Here is a 27,906-nt window from a genome sequence, read left to right as displayed (position 1 = left end):
GGCAGGCTTGTTCGTTGACACTGCGCGGAAGCTGCTGGAAGATTTAAAATTACAGCGACCGGAGAAGGTAGATGGGGGATTCGGGAGCTTCTGGGGCTAGGGCAGAGCCTTTGGGACCCCCAAACGAAAAAGCATTCTGCTGCCTATGAGCTACGTTAGTTATTTCCCTGTCTATGGAGGGCTCGCAATTTAAGGGATAGTCAGTTGGCGGCAATTACTAGGGAATTCTATAAACGGGGCTTAAGTGCCCTAATTGAAGCTGGCTTTCAGCCAATCAAACAACAAAAAACACTAATTAAATAATTTAAGAGTTTGGTGCTGAACTCTTAAGACGCCTAGCGACACTTAAGTGGAGGCGCTCTTCCACGCCTCCCATGCCTACCTTAAACAACAGGCGTGGTTATGGGCGTGGTCAAGTTAGGTGTCATCAGGCATCTGACATAGGTGCCACCTAATTAGACGAATTGAAAGTTGGCCTATATCTAGGATGCTTCATGATGTCTAAGTCTGCTTTGCACTGTTTATCATCTTTACCAAGGAGGGCTCATGAAATCATTTGAGACACTTACCCAGGAGTGTAACCGTGAAAGACTCTCAGTTAACCAGCACCCATGGGGATTGATAGATGCCGGATAAATGTAGTTCCTGGTTGCTTGAGAGTTACTATTAAAATAGGCCTAACTGATACTATACTATACCATAAATTGTTCCAGACAAACTACCGGACAGGTGGTAGGCAAAGCATGGGCATACTCAGGTGTGGCGTGGTCATATATGAACTTGTAATTGGCCCTTGTGATTTTTGATTTGAAATCATTTGTCACCTATATTTCAGTCTGAAAACACAACTTGATTTTAAATTCATTTCGTACTCGGTGATTTTGCTTTTGACTTGAATTCTTTGTTAAAATGATTTTACGCCTCACTTAGCTTGTGCGGGTAACTCACAATTACTGGCACAAATCATGTATGTAAGTGTTAAAATTCAGTAATATCCAAGTAGTAATAATAATAACAGTTTATATACCACAGGCGCTAAAATGTAGAATAGCTTTTTTGGACTTTTTACCAAAGTTTTTAACCTTTGATCTTTTCTGTTTCCCCTCTCAGATAAATGTGTGCAATATGGCACATCCCCTGGCCTGGATCCCCCCTCTCCTCTGGGTCCTAGCGCTGCTCCCACAGGGGACCCACAGCTTCTTCCCCAACTTCTGGTCCAAAGTCATGTCCTTTTCCTGGAGTTCAAAGACACACCAGGACATCACAGAGGAGGCGATACTGAATGTGACCCTAGAACTTCTTCTGGACATGCCGCATCCCCTGGGGAAGACCCTCAAGAAAGAGGAGTTTGTGGTAAGTATTGGGCAGAAGAGCCGAGGCCTGGAAAATCCAGACCTGCCAAGTCTCCCACATTCAGCAGTAAATGCCCACTTTCACGGGCCATCTCCTGTACTCCCACTGGGGAGCCAACAACTCCCGTGCAGGAGCCTCTCCCTTACATCAGCAGCAGGAGACACCTTTTTAATAAAAAGTCATTTCCTGCTGTTGTAGGACCAGTCTTGCAATAAGAAGCACAAAATCTCACAGTTCTTATCGCGAGACTGGACCCACGGCAGCAGGAGGTGTTATATTAAGGTGTCTCCGCCTGCTTATTGATGCCATAGCTGAGGTCTGTCAGGGGGTGGAGCCAGGAGGCGGACTGGGAAGGTCTTGGGTGTGACTAGGCAGAGTGAGGTGGACTGGGACACGGCTTAAAATCTCTATTTCAAAGCTTGGCCTCCCCTTGGCAGCTCTGAAAACTTGTGCCACTGGGGCTGTGAGATTTAGAAAAGCTGATGGCTCTGGGGCTTTGGCGCGTAGAGATGCAGCCTGACCACCGCACGTCTGTCCGCAGGGCCGGACGCTGGTGCCTGATGACCTTCTGTGGGCTTACCGCGGTGCAAAGGCCTCGGCAAAGCCTTTCCGCGCGGCACTGATGGAGATTGTAAGCGCCAACGCCGCCATGGACTTCTTGAGCTCCACCCGCAACGATCCCGCCCTGCACTTTGACTCTGAGAACATCTGGACGGCCAACCAGCTGCTACTGCTGACCCGCAAAGAGATCCTGCAGGCTGCAAGGACTGAGAGCTATGAGGTGGCCCGTGAGAGGCTGGGACGCCTCCTGCATTCATTGCAGGTAAGACAGGACCAGCAGCTATCAACCCCTCAATTCTCCAGCATGGCTGTCATCCAGTCCTGCTGTGTACCTCAGTATGAGGGGAGGGATTGAGTGCAAGGTGGGAGGAGGCCCTGTTGTGTCAGCCTCCTAGTCGGCATGACAGTGAACCAGAATTATGAGGCTGACAAACCCTAGATGCCCCCTTGTGGATGATCTAGACATTGCAGTTTCCCCCATCTATGTATCACTTTGATCTGAAGCTACATTGAATGAGAACCTTTCACGCCCTATTTCTCTCTTCTCTGTCTCACATGTTGTCTTGTTATTTCTTGCTATCTCCTGTCTCAGGATTTTTACAGCCACAGTAACTGGATAGAGATGGGATACAGGAAGGCCCATCCTGATCTGGTGACAGTAGGAAGAGACATCTCCTCCATCGCAGATGGTATGATCTGAGATCTTCAGTCCCTCTGGTAACCCCTTCGCTTTCGGGGTGACCACAGCTTGTTGGGGCTAGATGAGGTGGGGTGGGAGGGGATATTTCCTCTTCATTCTCCTCTTGTCCGAGGTTGCTTTCATCACATGCATAGCTAACGCCTCCAGTGCTAGCCTCTTGTCTACATGGTGAGCTTGTGGGAGCAAGGAGAGAGGCCATTACATGACATTACACGAATATTTCTGGCATATTCTGTGCATTGACAGCAGAGCGCGATGGCTGAGCCTTCTGTAATTTTGACCATGGAGGACTGCAATATTTTTGCACTCACGTGAATAGTTTTGGCAGGGGAGTTTGCATTTGCCTTAAAGCCAAATACCTGACTATATAATCAAGTTTTCTCCAGGTCAGGTTCAGTTAATTTTCAATAAGAGCGTGTCTTCAAATAAGAGTTATAGGGGAGTATGATTTACCCTTCCCCCATCCCCAATCTGAACATTTGATCTAAGTTTTTCCACATGGGCTTCCTTAGTTCCAATGGGGCAGTCACGTCTACTGCCCCTTTCCAGGTTAGACGGTTGGGACTATGTCCTAAGAACCCATGTGCAAACACGTGTGTCCTATGGCCACTTTAAAACTTCTCAGTGCCTTTTTTGTATTAAGGACTACGACTATGTCATCTCTGTCCGACCTCCGCCCCCTTCCTCATCTCAAATTTTGGCTTGATGACTGTAGAGCTGCTTTCAAGGGGAATCGAAGGTGCTTCAAGATTCTGTACTTTTTCAGAGACAAAGACTTGATTTTTCACTCAGCGTTATGGGGATGGGTAATTTATGTAAGAAGGGGAGCTGGATGGATGGGAGATGTGAGGAAGGGGGTTGGGTTGTTATTGATTGGAGTGGATTGTGTTGATTTTTGTTAAGAATATTTTATTGTACACTACATTGAATGACATTTGTTGAAAGTTCAAGTTTATTTAATATTTGATTAATTACCTAATCATGTATTCAAGGCGATGCACAATTCTAAAAACTATATGATGGCCTCCTGGCCACTCAAGCAGCCAAACTAGACGGTGTCAGGTCAAAAGCGCGCCGGGACAAAGGCGCGCCCAGACAATTGAGCGCAGCGTGGAGGCGCGCACCGCTCAAAATTACTGTTTTTAGGGCTCCGACGGGGGGGGGGCATGGGGGGGAACCCCCCCACTTTACTTAATAGACATCGCGCCGGCATTATGGGGGTTTGGGGGGTTGTAACCCCCCACATTTTAATGAAAACTTCACTTTTTCCCTGTTTTTAGGGAAAAAGTTCAGTTTACAGTAAAATGTGGAGGGTTACAACCCCCCAAACCCCCCATAACGCCGGCGCGATGTCTATTAAGTAAAGTGGGGGGGGGTTCCCCAACAAAACCCCCTGTCGGAGCCCCTAAAAACTGCAATTTTCTTCGGCGCGCGCCTTTGTCTTTCGCGCCGTTGTCTATGAACCAAACTAGACAACCAAATCGCCAATCTACTGACGGCATCCCTCGACTACAAGATTTTTAGAAAAGAAATAAAGACCATACTCTTCAAGAAAACTCTGAAAAAAGAAAGTCTCAAACTCCACCTCTCACTAAAGCCAACTACCCCAAACAAATAACCTTACCCATTTCTCACTCTTTTTGAAAATGACCCATTTTTTTTTTTTTTTTTGTTAGTTCTTGTTGTAATACATCTCGGATAATTCTTTTGTAATCCGCCTTGAACTGCAAGGTAATGGCGGAATAGAAATCCCTAATGTAATGTACAGTGGTGCCTCGCATAACGGCCGCCTCGCACAGCGAACGCTGCGCACAACGAACTTCTTGTCTTGATCCGTACAACGGACTTCGTTTCACACAACGAAGTCGCCCGAGCTGCATCGCTTAACTGGCGCTACATATTTTAAACCTCCCCCCGCCGCCACCGCATATTTTTAAACCTCCCCCCGCCGCCACCGCATATGTTTAAACCTCCCCCCGCCGCCACCGCATATGTTTAAACCTCCCCCCGCCGCCACCGCATATGTTTAAACCTCCCCTCGCCGCCACCGCATATTTTTAAACCTCCCCCCCGCCGCCTGGGCCTGCGCTGATCTCTGAATGGCTGCAGTCAGCTCTCGCGGGACTCACAAGAACTAACTGCAGCCATTCGGAGATCGGCATGGGCCCACACAGGCGTGCAGAGGAATTGCTCCTGATCTCTGCGCTTCTGGCCTGTACGCCACTGGCTGGGAAAGATGGGAGGAATTAAAAAAGGTACTGGGGAGTATGTGGGGGGTGATTATAATACACAGCAAGGATCAACAAAACCCCTGTCTCCCCTCCCCTTCACATATATCCCCTCTATATCATGCTAACAGCTCTAACAAGGTAAATTTATCTTTTTTTATGTCATCTTAGCATATTTTATGCTACAGAACGAATTATTTTTTTTTACATGTATTGTTATGGGAAAATGCGTTTCACATAACGAACTTTTCGCATAACAAACTTGCTCCTGGAACGAATTAAGTTCGTTGTGTGAGGCACCACTGTAATGTAATGTAAAAACAATTTATGACAGTATACAGAGAAACAAAAAAAAAAGTCATACAGCAAATACATGGCTTACAGGACAGACAGGACCAGTACGGGATAAGGGATGGAAGTACAATAATCGAAAGCCTGTAAGAGTCATATTTACCTCTTCGGGTATAATTTGATATAAAGTGGGCCATGCCTTGAGGGTGTTTGCGGGGGAGGGGAATGATTATGGTGTCTGCATGCAACGTTACACGGTTTTCTAAGTTTTGTGCCATCACTCCTTTCCCCCCTCCCCCCCCCCCCCATTTCTCTCCAGCACAGGAACACACCTGCAGCGACTGCTCTGAGTGGGCCTGCTGGGACAACATCCTTCCCAGTTTGAACAAGAGGCGACTCCTTACCACTGGCTACTATGGGACACACCCCAAGAAGCCACTAGGTGAGTGCCAGCCAAGCTGTCTCTCATCAGCGAGACCTCTCACATGGCCTCTCTTTGAAATCCATTCTTCATCTGTTGCATCCTCAGGAAGCCATCACAGTATATCCTCTCTTGCCACTCTTTCCCATTTTCCTGAGGAAGATGTCATGCCTTGAATTTAATGTAACTGAAATTTAAATCTTCTACAGAAAAAGCCAGAGATGGCAATTTTCTCAGTGTGGATAATGATAAATCCCTCTGCAGAATCCACTATCTCCTCCTCTCCCTGTTGGCTAAGGCTCTTTACATCTGCATTGTGATGTCATAGAACTTTATGGTTATAAAAACATTGCATCATGATGGCAGATAAAGGCCAAATGCTGCCCATCTGCAGTAACCATTATCTCTTCCTCTCTCTAAGAGATCCTATATGCCTATCCCAGGCTTTCTTGAATTCAGACACAGTCTTTGACTCCACCACGTCTTCCGGGAGACTGTTCCACGCATCTACCACCCTTTCTGTAAAAAAAAGTATTTCCTTAGATTACTCCTGAGCCTATCACCCCTTAACTTCATCCTATGCCATCTCATTCCAGAGCTTCCTTTCAAATGAAAGACTCGACTCATGCACATTTATGCCACATAGGTATTTAAACGTCTCTATCATATCTACCCTCTCCCTCCTTTCCTCCAAAGTATACATATTGAGATCTTTAACTCTGTCCCCATATGCCTTACGATGAAGACCACGCACTATTTTAGTAGCCTTCCTCTAGACCAGTGGTCTCAAACTCGCAGCCCAGGGGGCCACATGCGGCCCGCCAGGTACTATTTTGAGGCCCTCACTATATTTATCATAATCACAAAAGTAAAATAAAACAGTTTCTTGATCATATGTCTCTTTAGCTATAAATTACAATATTATTATTAAGACTTAGCCAAAAGGAAAGATTTATAAACTATAAATAGTTTTACCTCATGCAAAATTGTCATTTCTTTAATAAGACATTAACTATTTTTTCTGAGGCCCTCCAAGTACCTACAAATCCAAAAGGTGGCCCTGCAAAGGGTTTGAGTTTGAGACCACTGCTCTAGACCGACTCCATCCTTTTTATATCTTTTTGAAGGTGCGGCTAGGTTCTGTAAAAACCTAAAACCTGAGCTGCAGTGCTTAAGACTAAAGAGATCCAGCTTACACATTGACCTGAAGGTAAAGAGTCAGGATAACGGGTCTTGGATTTGATAAACTGCTTTTCTGTGGTACAGCCAAAATGGTTGACATTTATTATATGCAGGTATTTTCTCTGAATGAACTGTCCAAAAGTGAAGCAACGTTTCAGGACCAGTTAGACTAGAGCAGGGGTAGGCAATTCCGGTCCTCGCGAGCCGGAGCCAGGTCAGGTTTTCAGGATCTCCACAATGAATATGTATGAGATGGATTTGCACGCGCTGCCTCCTTGAGCTGCAAATCTATCTCATGCATATTCATTGTGGATATCCTGAAAACCTGACCTGGCGCCGGCTCTCGAGGACCAGAATTGCCTACCCCTGGACTAGAGTAAACTAGAAACTGCTTTGCCATTTTTAGATATATAGTCAAAAATGCTGGAGATACTGGCTCTGACTCTACAGATCGGTGGTGCCTAGCATAGAACTCAACTTTTTTTAAATGGGCTTAATTCAGGGGACTCAAAGTCCCTCCTTGAGGGCCACAATCCAGTCGGGTTTTCAGGATTTCCCCAATGAATATGCATGAGATCTATGTGCATGCACTGCTTTCAATGCATATTCATTGGGAAAATCCTGAAAACCCGACTGGATTGCGGCCCTCGAGGAGGGACTTTGACACCCCTGTTCTAAGCCAATCCCCCTTGTAACCTCAATTTCATGTCCTCTAGTTCTGCTGCTTTCCATTCTCTAGAAAAGGTTTGTTTCCATATGAATAATGCCAGGGGTCTCAAAGTCCCTCCTCGAGGGCCGTAATCCATAGAAACATAGAAGATGACGGCAGAAAAGGGCTACAGCCCATCAAGTCTGCCCACTCTGCTTACCCACCCCCTGTCTATGCCCTAATGACCCAATTTCCTTATCTTGACCCTCGTAGGGATCCCACATGGGTATCCCATTTATTCTTAAAGTCTGGCACGCTGTCTGCCTCGATCACCTGCACTGGAAGCTTGTTCCAATGATCAACCACTCTCTCTGTGAAGAAATACTTTCTGGTGTCGCCATGAAATTTTCCGCCCCTGAGTTTGAGCCGGTGCCCTCTTGTGGCCGAGGGTCCCTTGAGAAAGAAAATATCATCTTCCACTTCGACACGTCCCGTGAGGTACTTAAATGTTTCGATCATGTCTCCCCTCTCCCTACGTTCCTCGAGAGTGTAGAGCTGCAATTTGTTCAATCTCTCTTCGTACGAGAGACCCTTGAGCCCCGAGATCATCCTGGTGGCCATCCGCTGAACCGATTCAATTCTGCGCACATCTTTACTGTAATGTGGCCTCCAGAATTGCACACAGTACTCCAGATGAGGTCTCACCATGGCCCTGTACAACGGCATTATGACTTCAGGCTTTCGGCTGACGAAACTTCTATTGATACAACCCAATATCTGCCTTGCCTTAGATGAAGCCTTCTCCACTTGATTGGCAGTTTTCATGTCTGCACTGATGATTACTCCTAAATCTCGTTCTGCTGAAGTCCTAGTTAAAGTTTCTCCGTTCAAGAAGTACGTCCTGCATGGATTTCCGCTTCCGAGGTGCATGACCTTACATTTCTTAGCATTGAAGCCTAGCTGCCAGGTTGAGGACCAACTTTCCAATGTAAGCAGGTCCTGCGCCATATAATTCTGTAAACTGCATTCACTTACTATATTACATAGTTTGGCGTCATCGGCGAATAGTGTTATTTTACCTTGAAGCCCTTGAGTCAGATCCCCTATGAATATGTTGAAAAGGAGTGGACCCAGGACCGAGCCCTGCGGCACTCCACTGGTCACCTCCGATGTTTTAGAGAGGGTACCATTAACCACCACCCTCTGAAGTCTGCCATTCAGCCAATCATTGACCCATGCAGTTAGTGTCTCTTCTAACCCCATCGATTCCATTTTGCTTAGCAGCCTGCGGTGTGGGACACTGTCAAAAGCTTTACTGAAGTCCAGGTTCACGATGTCCAAAGACTCTCCCAAGTCCAACTTTCTTGTTACCCAGTCAAAGAAGCTGATGAGATTGGATTGGCAGGACCTACCCTTGGTGAATCCATGCTGACTGGGATTCCGAAGATTCCCTTCATTCAAGATCGTGTCCAATTTGCTTTTAATTAGTGTTTCCATGAGTTTGCACACTATTGATGTGAGACTCACCAGTCTATAATTCGCAGCCTCTGCCCTGCAACCCTTTTTATGCAGAGGAATGACATTAGCTAATTTCCAGTCCCGGGGAACTTTCCCCTTACTTAGGGAGAGATTGAATAGCTCAGCCAACGGTTTCGCCAGGACATCGCTCAATTCTCTGAGCACTCTTGGGTGCAAATTGTCTGGTCCCATGGCTTTGTTCACCTTGAGTCTTGCCAGTTCACTGTAAACTTCACCTGGTGTGAACTCAAAATTCTGAAACGGGTCTTCTGTGCTTTGTGTTGCCTTCAACTGCGGACCGTGTCCCGGTGCCTCACAGGTGAAGACTGAGCACTGCTTTCAATGCATATTCATTGGGGAATCCTGAAAACCCGACTGGATTGCGGCCCTCAAGGAGGGACTTTGAGATCCCTGGCTTAATTAGAATGATAATTGGGGGGGAAAAAAAAAATGTAAAAATGATTAATTTACGTTCCATGTGGAACTTGGCGAGGTTAGTGCGGAGATTGGCGTTGAAATGACTTAGGCATTGTTAGGTGTTTGTATTTGGTGCTGGTAAATTAGGCCAGGAAAACTAGGAAAACCTTGGCTTACTATACTGGTACTTAACTTTATGATGCCTACTGGCAGCTAAGTTGAGTTAGGCGTTGCTAGGTGCGATTCTATAAATGATGCCTAGTGGTTGATTGACAACCGAGCTGAAGAGCGCTTAGCCATCAAGTGCTGTTTATAGAACTGGGCCCACTGTCTCTTGAAAGCAATGGTTCCCAAGATGTATACACCTGAATAAACAGGGATGTACTTTACGAGGGGGCCGCTGAAAAGTTCTCAGCCCAGCCAACAAAGTTGGGGCATCCTCCATCAAAGGGAGGGGGGGAAGGGGCTACCACCCTGGCACCTCCTACCCTCGCTACGCCACTGATTAGAATCCAGAGCTTTCAGACAGACCAGAGAAGAGAAAAGCCGAGGTCAGTCGGTGTCATTCCTGTCGTGTCTCTCTCCCTTTCCGTCTCCAGGGAAGTGCAGCCACGGCGGACATTTTGATGACAGCACGAAGGAGAGCGCCAGAGGCGGTATCAACAAAGACAGCGAATCTAAGATTTTCTCCCCGCACAACTACCTGCACGCCGAGGCTGCCAGGATCGCCAGGGAGGCCTCGGTGAAGTTCCTGCGCGAGCTGCGAGCCCACCTGGGTGACAAGCATTTCATCAGGTATTCCTAGGGCAGGTTCTTCCTTAACCTCTGCTTATGTCGATTTCAGCACGAGGAGAAAAGACAAGTTTCCTGTATGACGCTGAGTTGCTTTGTCTGCAGACTCCTGGGGCTGGGCTCCGGCTCAGGGCTGAGTTTTGTCATCGACACAACGGGGAGTATGGGAGAAGAAATCACAGCAGCCAAGCTGCAGACGCGGTCTATTATTGACCAGCGACGTAACACGCCAGAGGAGCCTGATTTCTACATACTGGTACCGTTCCATGACCCAGGTACATATAGCAATAATAATAATAATAATAACAGTTTATATACCGCAATACCGTTAAGTTCTATGTGGTTTACAGAAGATTAGTGGAGTACAAGTTGAGTTGATGTACAAGTTGAGTTGATGTACAAGTTGAGTTAACTTAAGGGATGTGGGAACAATGGGAAGAAAGGGCAAGAGAGGGGAAAGTGCAGAAAGCCTAGCCCCATGGTTAGCGTGGGTTGAACGTAGTTCTATGCACAGTAGTGTAGTGAGGGTGAGAGGCACCCGGGGTGGTGGTGCCTCTCCCTCACCCTCTTCTCTGCCCCTCTACTGCCATCCACTCCTTTCCCCGCCCCCTCCTGCCGTGTGCATGTGCCCCTTCCCCCCCCATTCCTCTTTAACATTCCCGGTGCGGGCAGCAACCCCATTCTGCTGCTCGCGCCAGTGTCGACTCTTCCTTTGACATCACTTCCTGGACCCGCGTCTAGGAAGTGACGTCAGAGGAACAGCCGACGCTGGCCAATGCCCAGCAGATACAGACGTCTCTATGACATGAGGTTCTGATGAAACATCTAATGCTCCCTTTATTCCCCATTTTATCATTCCAGCCTTTGGCCCTGTCTATAAAACGCGAGACCCTGATGTATTCTGGGATATCTTGAGCAATCTGACCGCTCTGGGGGGAGGGGACGAGCCAGAGATGAGTCTCTCTGCCATCCAGGTACAAATCCGAATGCTCCTCACCCCGATCCCCAGATGACTTGTTCCTCTTTTAACTTCTTTCCTTGCGCTCCTTCTCCGTTCAGTTAGCCCTCCTGAACACACCTCCCCACTCTGAGATTTTCGTCTTCACTGATGCGTCCTCCAAAGACGTTGAGCTGGCAAACTCTGTGGAATCTTTGATTCAGGAGAGAAAGTCCAAGGTAAAGTGTTTGCAATGTCACTGGTCTTACAGGGTACTGTAGAGTGGCAAAGGATTAGTATAAGCTGGGCATGTGTTCTCCATGTCACTGTGTAATGGTATCCCATCAGTTGTAAAATCCATACTTAATCTGTGATTTAATCAAAATGTTTGTCCTGTGTAGACAAGATTGTTTGGGGTATGACTGTCTGACTGCAAATAAAGATCAACCCACCCCCTAACTACTCTCCTCTTTTTACCTTTCCAGTTTTATCCTTCTCTGTCTCTTTTTAGTTTGCACCAATCTTTTCCCTTTTCTCTCCCCTCAGGTCTCTTTTCTGATCACAGAGGACCCCTCTCGGACCCCTGGCCGAGGGCGAAGGGAGGCTCTTCCCCCAGACAGGTTTGACCTCTATATCTCCCTGGCCCAGAAATCAGGCGGAGAGATAATATTCACAACCAACCACGACATCCGGGAGGTCTCTTCCATTATCCAAGACTCCACCAACTCTGGCATGGTAAATAATAATAATAATAACTTTATTTTTTCTATACCGCCACAATCTTGCGACTTCTAGGCGGTTCACGATAAAGAAAAGCTGTACAGTCAGCGAATTACAGTGTATAAATAGATAAGATGTCACTGAGCGGTCAGTGATTACAAGGTGCAAGTTGGTTAGAAGAAAAATATACATTGGATTACAATATAAGACTTAACTTTTTACATATTACATTGAAAATGCTCGGACCCCAGGGAGTAGCTGGGTACAATTGTGAAGAGGACATTGTAGCATGCAGAGAATATAGGGTACCTATAATGAGGAAGTAAGAGTTTGGGGTGAGGTGTGGTAGCTTTGGTCGTGGGGAGAGAGTCTAGCTAGGACACCCCCCCTAGCTAAACACCCCCTAGCCACTGTTTCCAGAACCCACCACATCCAGCACAGTCCTTCTCTTTCAATGCCCCCCCAGACTGAAGTGGCTCCAGCTTGGTAAAACTCCTATCTGCCTCCTCCAGATTGCACACTTTCTGGCATGTTATGATTCCCCAGTCCCCCCTTCCCCCTCCCCAGACTTTCTCCACTGTCCCAGAGCTAGCGCAAGGGGAGTGAGCGCCTGAGGCAAACCTTCAGCCTTCTATCCCTCCCCCTCAATTAATTTTCAGACCTCTATTCTGCAGCATTTCCAAGACTTTGATGATGAAACACAAAAGTAATGATCACTGCATGAATATTGTGTAAGCCCCAGGATGCTAGGCAGCTGCCTAGGCCTTACCCGATGGCATGTCAAAAGCACGCCGACACCTGCGCACAGGACGAATGCGTGCCACCGGTTCCACCACTTGTACGTCTAATCGTTACCGTTCTGAGGATGGGGTGGGAGTACACTTATAACTGCTCATGCTCATGCTGGCGCTGTGTGTGGGGGGGGAATCCCCCCCTTCGCTGAAAACTCCCGAACAGCGAGAGAACGGAAGTTTTCAGTATACTGGCGGGGGTTCCCCCTCCCCAACCCCCCCTCCCCAACAGAAGCGCGACCAGTTTTAAGTGTACTTGGGGGTTTCCAACCCCCATCCCCTCAGAACGCTAATGGTAAGCTGTAAAAGCGGTGGAACCGGCGGCGTGCATTTATCTTGGGTGCAGGTGTCGGAAAGACTTAAGAGACTGGGGTTGTTCTCCCTTGAGAAAAGGAGACTACGAGGGAATCTGATCGAGACATTCAAAATACTGAAAGGAATCGACAAAATAGAGCAGGAAAAAACGTTATTTACAATGTCCAATGTGGCACGGACAAGAGGACATGGGCTGAAGCTAAGGGGGGACAAGTTCAAGACAAATATCAGGAAGTTCTGCCTCACGCAACGAGTGGTGGACACCTGGAATGCTCTCCCAGAAGAGGTAATTGCGGAATCCACCGTTCTAGGATTTAAGGGTAAGTTAGATGTACATCTCCTTATGAGTGGCATGAAGTGACATGGGTAGGGGTAGGTTAGATGCACTTCTCTTTACGAAAAGCTTGGAGCGATATGGGGACCAAAACTATGCCAGGGTACGCCTGGCGGGGGCCTCCGCGTGTGCGGATCGCCGGACTTGATGGACCTAGGGTCTGTTCCGGAGATGGCGCTTCTTATGTTCTTATGTCCTGCATGCTTTCGTCGGCGTACCCCTTACCCGGATGCTGGAACGCAGGGCACACGGAATATTTTTGTCAGGACCAGGGCTGGGATCAACTCAAGAGCCGGGAGACTTTGCAAGCCAGCACCAAGACAGTCCACTCACTCGTTCCAAGAAAGTAGACTAAACCAGAATTCTAAGCTTCAAACATGAACTTTACTTTTCTGTTAGTAAAAGAGGCAGTTTCCTTGGAAAAAAAAAAAAAACAAACCCCCAGTTCCAGTCTATTTACATAGGATATCCTTTACTTTTCTCCTCTCCTCCATAAAGATGTTACAAAAATAGAAGATTTAACAATCTCTACACAAGGTACTATTACTACTGATATCCATTCAGTCATGTCCGACCCTCGGATACTCTATGGAAGAGAATGACATGGGGACAAATTTTTTCCCGTCCTGCAAAAACTCAATTTCCCGGTCCTGTCCCCGTGAGGTTTGTTGCAGTTCCTTTCTCATTCCTGTAAGCTCTGCCTTAACCGCACAAGCCTCGAACACTTATGATTTTAAAGTGTTTGAAGCTTGAGCAGATGAGGACAGAGCTTGCAGGAATTATGTCACCTTTGCCATACTGGAACAGACCGAAGGTCCATCAAGCCCAGTATCCTGTTTCAAATAGTGGCCAACCCAGGTCCCAAGAACCTGGCAAGATCCCAAGTAGTAAAACAGATTTCCTAGGAATAAGCAGTGGATTTCCCCAAGCCATCTCGGTAATGGCCTATGGACTTCTCTTTTAGGAAATTATCCAAACCTTTTTTAAACCCTGCTATGCAAACTGATTTCACGCATTCTTTGGCAACAAATTCCAGAGTTGTGTGAAGAAATATTTTCTCTGGTTTGTTTTAAATCTACTACATAGTAGCTTCATTGCATGCCCCTTAGTCCTAGTATTTTTGGAAAGAGTAAACAAGCGATTCACATCTACCCTTTCCACTCCACCCAGTGTTTTATAAACCTTTATCATAACATGCTTGAGCCGTCTCTTCTCCAAGCTGAAGAACCCTAGCCGCTTTAGCCTTTCCTCATAGGGAAATCGTCTCAACCCTTTTATCATTTTCATTGCCTTTCTCTGCACCTTTTCTAATTCCACTATATATTTTATGAGATATGGCAACCAGAATTACACACAGTATTTGAGATGTGGCCGTTACATAGAGCGATACAAGGGCATTATAACATTTTCAACTTTGTTTTCTATTTCTTTCGTAATAATTTCTAAAATTCTATTTGCTTTCTTAGCGGACTCCGCACATTGAGCTGAGGGTTTCAAAGTATCCTGAACAATGACACCTAGATCCACTTAGGGTTCCTCTTTCCTAAATGCATCACTTTGCACTTGCTCTCACTAAACGTCATCTGCCATTTTGATGCCCAGTCTCACAAGGTCCTCTTGCAGTTTTTCACAATCCTCTTGCGACCGTGTAACATTTCCCGTTGGAATTTCCTTAGCTTAGCAGATGCAGAAAGGTTCAACCAGAAAAACTGATATTGGAGTGGGAGGATCCTTCCAGGCCAGTATTAAGAGGGAGCAACCAGGGCAATTGCTTTGGTCCCCCGTGTTAGAAAGGATTTTGGGGCCCTCTTCCAAATTTCTTTCACGGGTTTCAGCTTGTCTAACACCAGCCCTTTTAATAAGAGCTGCACAAATGACATCACATCCTCACTGCTGCCTGACTGGCCCATTCTGTATAAGTGTCTGACATCATAACCAGTGTGGCCCAATCAGTGCATAAGTATGATTTATCTGCCAAAATGCAATATGAATATTAACGGAAGTGTTTCCTTCAGATCACTCTGTTCCATGTCCAGAAGAAGGAGCCTGGCCACAGGAAGTGGAGGGCTTACCACTTCTATCTGGACAGCCTACTGGAGAAGGTCAAGATTCACATCCACGGAGATGTAGATGATTTCCAGATTATCGGTCCAACAGGTATGGGTGAAAATGTGAGATGGAGCCCACTTCTTTGGCTGATTTGACTCCTTGCTGACCTGGTATACTGCAAAGCCAACTTAGTTTAGGAAGACAAGGCTGTGTGTGGGTTTGTTTTTTGTTTTTGTTTTTTTCCATATGACATTATTTCCCATTTATTTGTAGCAGATATTCTCAGACTTAAATATTGTTCTTTTCTTCCATCCATTGAAGGAAGATATGTTAAATTTTCTGCACTGCTAGGCTAAGCGAACAATAATTGTGTTTACCGGTATACTGTTCTTTTTACACACGAACCATCAGGCAAGGGACAGCTGCACAAACAACCCCCAGATACAAAACTACACCCCCCCCCCATCTCCCGCATCACATCATCACAACTGAGCCGATGGTTCTTCTCTCTCTGACGCTGCGGGAGTGCAGTGACTGTTCTAAACGAGCGAGGTCTTGCGATACGAGTACGTATAGTATTTTGTATTAAAGTTTTGGGGTTGTGAAACAAATCGTCCGAGTTTCCATTATATCTTATGGGGAAATTCGCTTTGATAGACGGAGTGTTTTGGATTACAAGCATGTTTTCGGAACGAATTATGCTCGCAAACCAAGGTTTTACTGTATTTATATTTATTTATTTCTACCCTGCCTTTCCCAAGGCGGGCCACAATAAAGTACATACACAAACAAAATCACATACATTACAACAAATCGAACATCAATAAAACATAATAATGATAACGTGAAGCCTCCTAAAATTACAATGAGGCTACCGGCGCCTCGCATCAAAAAACTATAGATCAAGTCCCGTATTTCATCTTACAGAAGAGGCGTTTCTTCAACATTTTCTTAAAACTACTTAAACTTCTTTGCTGTGGTAAGTATCCCGGAAGCGTATTCCACTCCCGAGGACCCACACATGAAATCTCTCTTTAATCCTTAATTTAATCTTTAATTAGAGAACGACACGGTGACAAAATTCATCACTGTTCCAGTCTCCGCGGGAAACCATCTTCATGTCATTCTTTAAGGAGAGAGGGAAGAATCAGAGTATGAATGGCCACAACCACTGACCCTCAAGCTTTGCTTTGAAGAATGCTGGTGTAGAAGGACTGAGGTTGAAACAGACACTAGAGAATGACAGTCTCTGGTATCCAGAGCAGATATTGTGATGTCATAATGCCTCATTCCACCAGTGCCTAAGAGCCAATCACATCAGTGATGTCACAATGGCGTCATTATCCTTGGCTCCCATAAGAATCAGAGTATGAATGGCCACAACCACTGACCCGCAAGCTTTGCTTTGAAGAATGCTGTTGTAGAAGGACTGAGGTTGAAACAGACACTAGAGAATGACAATCTCTGGTATCCAGAGCAGATATTGTGATGTCATAATGCCTCATTCCACCAGTGCCTAAGAGCCAATCACATCAGTGATGTCACAATGGCTTCATTATCCTTGGCTCACATAAGAATCAGAGTATGAATGGCCACAACCACTGACCCTCAAGCTTTGCTTTGAAGAATGCTGGTGTAGAAGGACTGAGGTTGAAACAGACACTACAGAATGACAGTCTCTGGTATCCAGAGCAGATATTGTGATGTCATAATGCCTCATTCCACCAGTGCCTAAGAGCCAATCACATCAGTGATGTCACAATGGCTTCATTATCCTTGGCTCCCATAAGAATCAGAGTATGAATGGCCACAACCACTGACCCTCAAGCTTTGCTTTGAAGAATGCTGGTGTAGAAGGACTGAGGTTGAAACAGACACTTCAGAATGACAGTCTCTGGTATCCAGAACAGATATTGTGATGTCATAATGCCTCATTCCACCAGTGCCTAAGAGCCAATCACATCAGTGATGTCACAATGGCTTCATTATCCTTGGCTCACATAAGAATCAGAGTATGAATGGCCACAACCACTGACCCGCAAGCTTTGCTTTGAAGAATGCTGTTGTAGAAGGACTGAGGTTGAAACAGACACTAGAGAATGACAGTCTCTGGTATCCAGAGCAGATATTGTGATGTCATAATGCCTCATTCCACCAGTGCCTAAGAGCCAATCACATCAGTGATGTCACAATGGCTTCATTATCCTTGACTCACATAAGAATCAGAGTATGAATGGCCACAACCACTGACCCGCAAGCTTTGCTTTGAAAAATGCTGGAGTAGAAGGACCGAGGTTGAAATAGACACTAGAAAATGACATGGGATTATTTCCCGCGGTTATCCATGGGGACAGGAAAGGTGATGAATTTTGTCACCGTGTCATTCTCTATTGACTTTAATCTCTTTGCCTTGTTCTATAGTCTTTGGAAGCTTATCATGGTAACTGCATTCAGCTTCCACCAGTTCACCAAACCGCATTTACGTATAGCTGGTCCGTTGTTATGGAATGCATTACCACCTCGGTTGAGAGCAATGAGGAAAGCTGATGATTTTAAATAGAGTTTGGAAACCATGGGGTCGTTTTACTAAGGCACACTAACTGATTTAGTAAAAGGACTGTAAGAGAATTTAGTTAAGTATTTATATACCACTTATAGCCTAAGTGGTTTACTTTCAGGTGCCAAAAAAGCAATGTGGAGGGACGATGATCTTGAAATGGACTTTAATTGAAGTTCCAAATGTACATAAAAAAGTCAAGTTCCAAATAAACAATCCACATAAAAGGTATAAGTCCACATAAAAATCAAAAGGACCTAATAGGCTGACGGCGCAGGACCCACCACGGCCCGCGTTTCGACAAGGTGTCTTCCTCAGGGGTCCCTAAGGGTCCTATGATGATAGAAACATAGAAACATAGAACATGATGACAGAAAAGAGCCGCGGCCCATCCAGTCTGCCCACCCTAATGGCCCACCCCCTAACTACCTCCATGAAGAGATCCCACATGCCAAATAGAAACATAGAACATGACGGCAGAATAGGGCCACGGCCCATCCAGTCTGCCCACCCTAATGGCCCACCCCCTAACTACCTCCATGAAGAGATCCCACATGCCAAATAGAAACATAGAACATGACGGCAGAATAGGGCCACGGCCCATCCAGTCTGCCCACCCTAATGGCCCACCCCCTAACTACCTCCTTGAACAGATCCCACATGCCAATCCCATCTTTCCTTAAAATCTGGCACGCTGCTGGCCTCAATTACCTGTTGTGGAAGATTATTCCAGCGGTCAACCACCCTTTCGGTGAAGAAATATTTTCTGGTGTCGCCATGAAATTTCCCACCCCTGATTTTCAACAGATGCCCTCTTGTCGCCGTGGGTTCTTCCACCTCGATACGGCCCGTGACATATTTGAACGTCTCGATCATGTCTCCCCTCTCTCTGCGTTCCTCGAGTGAGTACAGCTGCAACTTACCCAGTCGTTCCTCATACGGGAGATCCTTGAGACCTGAGACCGTCCTGGTGGCCATTCGCTGAACCGACTCAACTCTCCGCACACCTTTTTGATAATGCGGCCTCCAGAATGGATGAGTACGTGGAGAAACTGGTGTGTGGAAAATCAAACGCTGCTGGAACATAAGGCACTCAAGTATTTTTGCCTATCTGTCCTGGTGGGCTCACACTTTCTCTAATGTACCCGGGGTTAACGGGGGGATAAGTGACTTGCCCAGGGTCACAAGGAGGATTTGAACCCTCAACCTCAGAGTGCTGAGGCTGTAGCTCTAACCACTTCACCACACAGTGGCTAGAGCTATTAGCTTGAACCAAAACCAAAAAGGCGCCTTTGTGTTTATAGGCCCACCCACTCTCTACGTTCTTCACATCATCGGTGCAGCTTTGAATCTACTCGTTCCTCAATGTTTAGTGCTTTAAGACCATACTTTTGGAACAGTCTGCCCCCTTGACTTGTGACTACAGCCGAGAGGTTCATATCTGGACTCAAAGGTTATTTCCCTCGAGAAAACTTTTATTATTTGATTTCACTCGCCGATTACATAACGGGAGGCCTCGCCTACTAATACTGACATATATGATTACCATTTTTAATTTTATTTACTCTTTTTTTATGTTTTTATTAATGTTTTATTGGGTGACCTGTCAAAAGCGCGCCGGACTTTGGCGCGCCGACAATCCCGCGGTGACGTTTGCGTGCAGGACTTATGCGCGCCGCCGCTTCCGCTGCTTTGAAGCCTTTCCGTTAGCACTGTGAGGGGGGTGTGTGGGAACCCCTCCACTACATTTACAAGTCCTCGCACTCCCGTTGGGGGAGGGGTGTGTCGGGTTTTGAAAAGCCGTCCGGACATGTCCTGGGGGAAAGCCGGACATCTCGTAACCCTAGTTTGGTGAAAATTAACCATACGCCAGTTTACTCCTTGGGTTTGTTTTGTTTTTTTAACCTAGAGAGGCGATCAGTTCTTGAGTTACTGCCGTCCTCATAAGAGCTGATGGAAAAAATTGTTTTTTTTGGAAACAGAATATTCCAGTATCGGTGTCTGAAAAGATTTCATCTGTCCTGATAGTAACATAGTATAAAGGTCAACAGATAAAGACCTGCACATTCCTTCCAGTCTGCCCATCAAGGTGGCCAGAGTTGAATCTGTCACTCTACCTGCAAGAGTGGTTTGAAAAGTTTGATAAAAAAGTAAGTCGTATCCGGGATTGCCAACCAAGTACGAATCTGGATATATTAGCGACAGCGTGGGCTGAGGTCTTGCATTGTCAGTTGACTGTTCAACAGTTACAACGGGTCCTGAAGAACATTCAGAAGGTGTCACCCAATATTATTCACTGGGAAATGCAATTGAAAATTGTTCTTAGACTTTACATTCCACCGGAACGTGCAGCCCGGATGGGGATTACTGCGTCGCATTCTTGCCCGAAATGCAACCAGGCTCACGCATCTTCGAGTCACATGTTTTGGGCCTGCCCCGCAATCCAACAGTTTTGGAGACATCTTGGCCTATATACCACATCGCTTTGGGGACGGCGATGGCTTCCGCAACCAAGGGCGTTATTTGGATTTTATAATAGAGCCTCGCCCAAACCCAGGGGAATGTCAGCATTTCTCTCCAGAGCCCTTCTGATGGGAAAAAAAGCCATCCTCACCAACTGGCTCTCCCGTGATCCCCCGTCATATGCACCATGGAGATCCCTAATGATAGTGCACGCAACACTGGAGAGACGCATGGTGGGAGACTTGACTCTTGGCCCGGGTCGCAAATTTTGTCAGGTGTGGGAGCACTTCTGGCAGGAAGTGCTCACACCGCGTGCTCGCAGTAGACTTTTGAATCTTTAAGATTTTATTCCCACTCTCAGCTGTTGGACTGGCCATGGATTCTTGGGGAGGGGAGGGGAACTGATTATATTGTTGAAAATGTTATTTCCTGAATGGTACTACTGTTTGTATTTGCTTCTTACTGCTGGAATAATAAAAATCATTTAAACATAAAAAAGTAAGTCGTAGGAAAACTAGCTTATGAGAAAACTGGAAAAATGAAACAGAAAGTTTTAAAATCCTATTCTCACCTGAATCATTCTTCCCGATTAAACACTGGTCTACCTAAACGTTATCTCTCCCTGATAATTTTGGGGCACAGACTGTAGAAGTCTGCCCAGCCCCCAACCCTATTTCCCAGCTACTGGAGTCGCCTTCGAAGCTCATTCCAGCATTGATCCTGATCTGTTTGTGCCATTTATGGGACTCGGACTGTAGAAGTCTGCCCGGAATTGGTCTTATTTCCCCAAACTCTGAAGATGCCATGAAAGCTCACTCCACTTATAAGGCCACTTACGTTGTGTTATATGAAATAAAACGACTACAAATTATACAAAATACAGCTATAAAATTAATAACTAAGTAAAAAATTTGATCATGTAACACCTCTCCTCAAAAAGGCTCATTGGCTTCCTGTTATTCATAGAATCACTTATAAGTTATGTACAATTATTTTTAAAACTCTAAACAATAAGACCCCTGCATTTTTATTTAGGTTACTTATTCCATATTCTGCAAAGAGAACTCTACGATCTAGTGAACAAAATCTGCTATCTATTCCTTCATTAAAAATTATTAATACGAGGAGACAATTTATTTTTTCATGTACAGCACCGCAGACTTGGAACGCCCTCCCTATTTTTTTACGGGAGGAGAAAGAGTTTGGAAAATTTAAAACCGAGTTAAAAACCTTCCTTTTTAAAGATGCCTTTACAATATAATTTTATTATTGGAGTATCATATTTTATTTTGTTATACCTGTGTTACCTATTTCCCTTTTGTATTTTCCCTCAATGTTTCATCTTTACTTTCTGAATTGTATTTCATCCCTCCTTACCCTATGTTTAGTAATGTTAAAATTAAGAGCAATTTACCATTATTTAAGTATTTGTACGTATTGTATTGTTTTCTAATAATTGTAAATTTTATAGTGTACATTGCTTAGAATGTTTGATTAAGCGATTAATCAAGTCACCTAATAAACTTGAAACTTGAAACTTGCTTTAATTGGATTCCATCCTGTTTCTGTAAACTGTTGCGTTGTGTTTATCCCACGCATTTTTGAATTCCATTGCTGTTTTTCATCTTCACAACCTGCTGCGGTAGGGCATTCCAGACATCCACCACTCTGTCTGTGAAGAAAAAAAAAGAAAACAAAAATATTTCCTGACTTTACTCCTAAGTCTTCCATCCTGCCACCTTGACTCATGGCATACGAACATAAGAATATCCTTACTGGGTCAGACCAATGGTCCATCTAGCTCAGTATTCCATCTTCACGGAGGCCAATCCAAGTCACAAGTACCTGGCAAAACCCAAAGAGTAGCAACATTCTAGAGCTGAGATGTGATGTCTCATTATACCAATGCCTAAGAGACAACCTCATCAGTGATGTCACAATGGCTTGGTTGTCCTATACTTGGCTCACATAAGAACATAAGACTTGCCATATTGGGACAGATCGCAGGTCCATCAAGCCCAGTATCCTGTTTCCAACAGTGGCAAAACCAGGTCGCAAGTACCTGGCAGAAACCCAAAGAGTAGCAGCATTCTAGAGCTGAGGTTGTGATGTCATAATGCCTCATTCCACCAATGCCTAAGAGCCAAACTCATCAGTGATGTCACGATGGCTTGATTGTCCTATACTTGGCTCACATAAGAACATAGGAATTGCTTTAGTGGGACAGACCAAAGGTTCATCAAGCCCAGTGTCCTGTTTCCAACAGTGGCCAACCCAGGTCCCAAGTACCTGGCAGAAACCCAAAGAGTAGCAGCATTCTAGAGCTGAGGTTGTGATGTCATAATGCCTCATTCCACCAATGCCTAAGAGGCAAAATCCAAAAAGAGTAAAATAGATTTTATGCTGTTTATCCTAGGAATGGATTTTCCCCAAATCCATCTTAATAACGGCTTATGGACTTCTGTTTTAGGACATTATCCAAACCTTTTTAAAACCCTGCTAAGCTAACTTCTTTCACCACATTCTCTGGCAATGAATTCTAGCGTTTAATTACACGTTGAGTAGAGAAATATTTTCTCCAGACTCTTTAAAATCTACTGTTTAGTAGCTTCATCGCATGCCCCCCTAGTCCTAGTATTTTTGGAAAGAATAAATAAGTGATTCACATCTATCTGTTTCACTCCACTCAGTATTTTATAGACCTCTATCATACACTTACTGCAACAAGAGAGAGGTTCTAGGATATCCTTTAAGTGGTTTACATAGTCTTCATCACACTATCCTCACATGCTTAACCAGGAATGATGTTTAATTGAAATAGGCTTTTGTTTTGGATGCTCATATAGGGGTCGATATTCAATGCAATTTAGCTGGCCAGAAACAACTCCAGGCCAGTTAAATTGCTTGTTCACTCATTTTCCACAGCACTTAAATGGTTAGTGCTGCTTAAAATGCCCATTTAGCGTTGAACTCAAAACCAGCTATTTTGGGAGCGATGATATTCAGCATTTAACCAGGCCAAGGTCACCGCATAAAAGTCAGTCCTATCTTTATGCTTGTTAAGTTATGTTTTGTTTGTCCGGAAAGCCCTGACGAGCTCCAGCTGCGTCTGGAGGGCCTCTGAGCATGGGTAGATGATGTCACACGCATCCGTGCTTGCTCCAGGTCCTCCAGACACGGCTGGAGCTTGTCGGGAAAGAGAAGGCTTTGCGGGGGCGGGGCTGGAGGCGGAACTGGGCGGAGTCATGTGGCTGGATATATGGCAACCTTATCTTTTGTGATCACCCTTGCTTCATCTGTGGTCACGCCCCCTTTTGCGTTGCATGCAATCCAATTTAGGAATAATGGGTAAAAGCAGTTAGCTTTTTTTTTTTTTTTTTACTTTCACTTTCCTGCTGAAGCAACACAGGAGTGATTCTGATCCCCGAAGTTTGGCAATCATATTTTGCTTATTGGCCGACCCCTGACGCAGGAGTTGTATGCCGAAACATGGCTCATGTTGGGTCAGTGAAGACATGTCCCTGTTCTTTGAGGCCTTTTGTGCTTTTTTTTTTTTTTTTTTTTTTTTTGTTGTGTTGTGTTTGGTGTGCTTTGTCCCTCTCTTTGCTGGTCATCCAAATTAGTTGCAGACTTGTAGCCAGAAAAGTGCCCCAAATCATAATTAATACAAGTAATTGCTTGTTATCTCCAATAATTAAATCATTGGAGCCCAATACCTAATTATTTTGGACACCAGTCTGGGATCCATACCCTTTATAGAATTCAGGGGAGTATGTCTGTGAATGCCAGCTGAGTCAGTACATTTGTCCCCAGAGCAAAGAGATTATTAAAGAATTTCAGAAGTAAGAAGTTGTTGAAATTTCACTGTTTTATCTCCTGTTTTTTTTTTTTCAGGCAGGAGACAGGGCAGAAGCATGACTGAAGGGCCCCTGGGGGTGATCCAAAATGTTGGACGCTTCTCCAAAATGTCCCTCAAGTCCCCCATCCATGTGGGTCACTGGAAGGTGGAGATACTCACTCAGGGTGTACACACGGTTCATGTGCAAGGTGAGAAAGGAGAGGGAGAGGCACGAAAAGAAGAATCTCTCAGGTTCGCCTTTCAGGAAAGATAATTACATCGAGATGATAAATGTCAAAAAGTAAGGGAAATGGGAAATCACAATAGGCTGGGAATCGCTTCTTGGAAAAAGTTTGTCAACCTCGGCTGGAACGTTCAATGTCGAGTGCTAAAAGCGTCTTTGAATAAGAAAGTTTTGAGTTTAGATTTGAATTTCTCCAAAGAAGATTCTAATCCAGTGGTCTCCAACTCAAACCCTTTGCAGGGCCACATTTTGGATTTGTAGGTATTTGGAGGGCCTCAGAAAAAAATAGTTAATGTCTTATTAAAGAAATGACAATTTTGCACGAGGTAAAACTCTTTATAGTTTATAAATCTTTCCTTTTGGCTAAGTCTTAATAATAATGTTGTCATTTATAGCTAAAGACACACATGATCAACAAACTGTTTTATTTTACTTTTGTGATTATGATAAACATACCAAGGGCCTCAAAATAGTATCTAGTGGGCCGCAAGTTTGAGACCACTGTTCTAATCTAAGGTCGAGGGGCAGAACGTTCCAAAGTGAAGGGGCCATGACTGAAAAGATTGTCTTAAGAGTAGTGTCATAGACCAGTGTTCTTCAACCACCGGTCCATGGACCAGTGCCGGTCCACAGAAATTTCCTGCAAGTCCACAGGGCCAGCATGTGCATCAGGCCCAAAACAGTGTTCTTCAACCGCCGGTCCACGGTGCGATCGATGGGGTGTTATCTTCGAGCCAGCTCCCTCTTCTTAACTGATTCAGTGCACAAAGCCACGGGCAGTGGCTCCTATGAGCATTCTGCGCCTGAACCGGAACCTTTCTCTCTGACGTTGCAACATCAGAGGGAAGGCTTCCGGATGAGGCACGGGACGTGCAAGGTGCAATTAGTACTATTATGGGGTGGAGACTGGGTAGAGATGGCCCACAACTTAGCCCAGTGTTCTTCAACTGCTGGTCCACAGACCGATGCCGGTCCACAGAATAATTCTTTTATTTCTGCCGGTCCATAGGTGTAAAAAGGTTGAAAAACACTGTCATAGACGATTTCCCAGATGGAGGGGATTACCAATAGATTCTGAATGCTGGATCATCAGCGGCAACAGTAACAAATAAAATGGCCACGTTTGTGACAGGTTGAGTGGAGAAGCAAACTGAACTCAGGTTTTAATAGTGGGGGATAACATGAATTTGACTGTACAGAATCCAACCACAGGAAAACAACAAGTTCTTTATACAACACAAAGGATCACCTGAGCTGGTTAAGTCTTCGTTAGGGATGTAGATTTGGCTCATGCCTTTCTCAGTAGTTCAAGGTGAGTTACATTCCGGGGTACAGTAGGCATTTCCCTGTCCCTGGAAGGTTTGCAATCCTGAAAGTCAATTCTATAATTGGGGGTGTGCAGTTATGTGCACTTTGCAGGCTTAAGTGCATTATGCACTATCAAGAGAGCACGTGCATACTATGGCATGTTATTGCAAGGGAAGAAAGCATGTGAGCATGAGAGGGGCATGGATGGGTCTCCAACTTAACACACGCACCTTATAGAATGCTATACTATAACAAAATATACACTGTATGTATTGTGATGGGTAAAAGAAGTTAGCTTAGCAGGGTTTAAAAAAAAGTCCATAAGCCATTATTAAGATGGACTTGGGAAAATTCACTCCTTATTTCTAGGATAAGCAGCACGAAATCTGTTTTGCTCTTTTGGGATCTTGATAGGTACTCGTGACCTGGATTGGCCGCTGTTAGAAACAGGATACTGGGCCAGATGGATCTTCAGTCTGTCCCGGTAATTGTTCTTTTGGGTCATGTTAGCTACTCTCTTAAGAAACTAACACAGTAACTCAAATGGTGGCAGATCCATCCCACCACTGTGTAGGTTATACCATACCATAGATTTTTCTTATGGCGTTTTCAGTTTGATGAAGTGATCAAATGAGAAGGTGGTGACACTATAGGGCAGGGGTAGGGAACTCCGGTCCTCGAGAGCCGTATTCTAGTCGGGTTTTCAGGATTTCCCCAATGAATATGCATGAGATCTATTTGCATGCACTGCTTTCAATGCATATTCATTGGAGAGGAGGGTCTAGATAGGTTCCTGAAAGAAAAGGGGATTGAGGGGTACAGATAGAAGTGGAGGTAGGTTACAGAGATGGTCAGAGGCCACTTCACAGGTCGTGGACTTGATGGGCTGCTGCGGGAGCGGACCGCTGGGCGCGATGGACCTCTGGTCTGACCCAGTGGAGGCAACTTCTTATGTTTTTATGTTCTTAAATACTAAAAACCCGACTGGAATACGGCTCTCGAGGACCGGAGTTCCCTACCCCTGCTATAGGAAAATGGCCTTGAAAAAGCGACAGCGAAACATGTTGACTAAGATTCCCTGAATAAGAGACCACTAAGTTAAGTAAATTTGTTTAAATAAATTTTGGTTATTTGAAAGAAAAGCCAATTTATTGGGTGGAGAACCTACGACGAGTTGACACGTCAAGCTTGAGGCACTGCAGGGTTAGAGCCTCGAGTGGTGTTGCTGAGGTTCAGGGAAAGTTTTGAAGCTGGAGGCAGAGATAATCTAGATGGTGGCACACAGGATCACAGCCTGAACAGATGGCAGGTGTCCCTTAAGCATCTCTGCATCTCCTCCTCAACGCTTGCCATCTCTTCCTTAACTTTTTCCACCTCTTCCCTCCCCACCCTTCTAAGATTGTTGCTCCCTCCACTCAACTAATATGCTTTGCTCCCTTCTCCGAAATTCAATGTATTCTCTTGCCTTATACACTGTATATGCTCTGTATATAGTCCTTCCCTCACCTAAATTGTAAATGTAAACTAGTTTGGCTCTATGATTGTTTTGTTATGTTCTTCAATTTCAACCGCACTGTATGTAATTCATCTATCTGTTGTGAACTGCCTAGAACTCCCTGGGTATGGCGGTATACAAAAATAAATGATTGTTATTATTATTTTGCAGGTGAGAGTACATTGGACTTCCTCCATTACTTCGCAGTCTCCGTGAACGGGTCTCACCCAGGACTCTTCCAGCTCAGCAGCCAGCCAGTCACAGGTATCCAGAGATGTGGCATCAGAAACTACCCTCTTTTCTGTGGCATAGTAAGGGGGAGGGCAGTCTTCCCTGTGCGCTGTCTTGGTGAGGGCACAGGCACCAGTCCTCCTCTCTGCCCCTCCCGCTCCTTAACCGCCCCCTACTGCTGCTCATTCACACCGCTTCCCTTTCCCCTTATTTCTGTAACGGTCCTGGTGTGAGCAGCAACCCCCAACTTGCTGTCACGCTAGTGTCGGCTCTTCCTCTGATGTCACTTCCTGGACCTGCACCTAGGAAGTGATGTCAGAAAAAGAACTGATGCTGGCGTGACAGCAGCTTGGGGGTTGCTGCTTGATCCAGGAACGTTACATAGGTTCGGGGGGAGGGAAGCGGTGCGCGCATGGCAGGAAGGGGCGGGAAAGGAGTGTATGGAGATGAGGGGGGCATAGAAGAGGGTGGGGGAGTGGTGCTTCTGCCCCGGGCGCCTCTCTCCCTCGCTA

General features: G+C 45.4%; 1 protein-coding gene across 7 annotated transcripts in view; it reads left to right on the top strand.

Annotated features, from left to right (window-relative positions):
- The window catches only part of VWA7 (von Willebrand factor A domain containing 7), a 64,869-nt gene that overhangs the window by 29,640 nt on the left and 7,323 nt on the right, over window positions 1-27,906 (top strand). For 6 of the 7 annotated variants that reach the window (XR_004536538.1, XM_033915219.1, XM_033915216.1 and 3 more), the window contains exons 2-13: window positions 1,111-1,353; window positions 1,895-2,176; window positions 2,507-2,603; window positions 5,453-5,575; window positions 9,920-10,115; window positions 10,218-10,387; window positions 10,974-11,086; window positions 11,172-11,288; window positions 11,596-11,784; window positions 15,225-15,366; window positions 24,173-24,325; window positions 27,335-27,427. Coding sequence is in view for 6 of the 7 variants with exons in the window: in XM_033915219.1 (XP_033771110.1) it covers window positions 1,126-1,353; window positions 1,895-2,176; window positions 2,507-2,603; window positions 5,453-5,575; window positions 9,920-10,115; window positions 10,218-10,387; window positions 10,974-11,086; window positions 11,172-11,288; window positions 11,596-11,784; window positions 15,225-15,366; window positions 24,173-24,325; window positions 27,335-27,427 (1,903 nt within the window). In the remaining variant the exon portion in view is untranslated. Of the gene's footprint in view, window positions 1-1,110; window positions 1,354-1,894; window positions 2,177-2,506; window positions 2,604-5,452; window positions 5,576-9,919; window positions 10,116-10,217; window positions 10,388-10,973; window positions 11,087-11,171; window positions 11,289-11,595; window positions 11,785-15,224; window positions 15,367-24,172; window positions 24,326-27,334; window positions 27,428-27,906 lie in introns of those variants that run through there. The other variant, XM_033915221.1, reaches the window with a different exon arrangement.

This window comes from Geotrypetes seraphini, chromosome 12 (genome assembly GCF_902459505.1).
Source record: "Geotrypetes seraphini chromosome 12, aGeoSer1.1, whole genome shotgun sequence".
Taxonomy (NCBI): Eukaryota; Metazoa; Chordata; class Amphibia; order Gymnophiona; family Dermophiidae; genus Geotrypetes; species Geotrypetes seraphini.
This window is presented reverse-complemented; position numbering and strand designations above follow the sequence as displayed.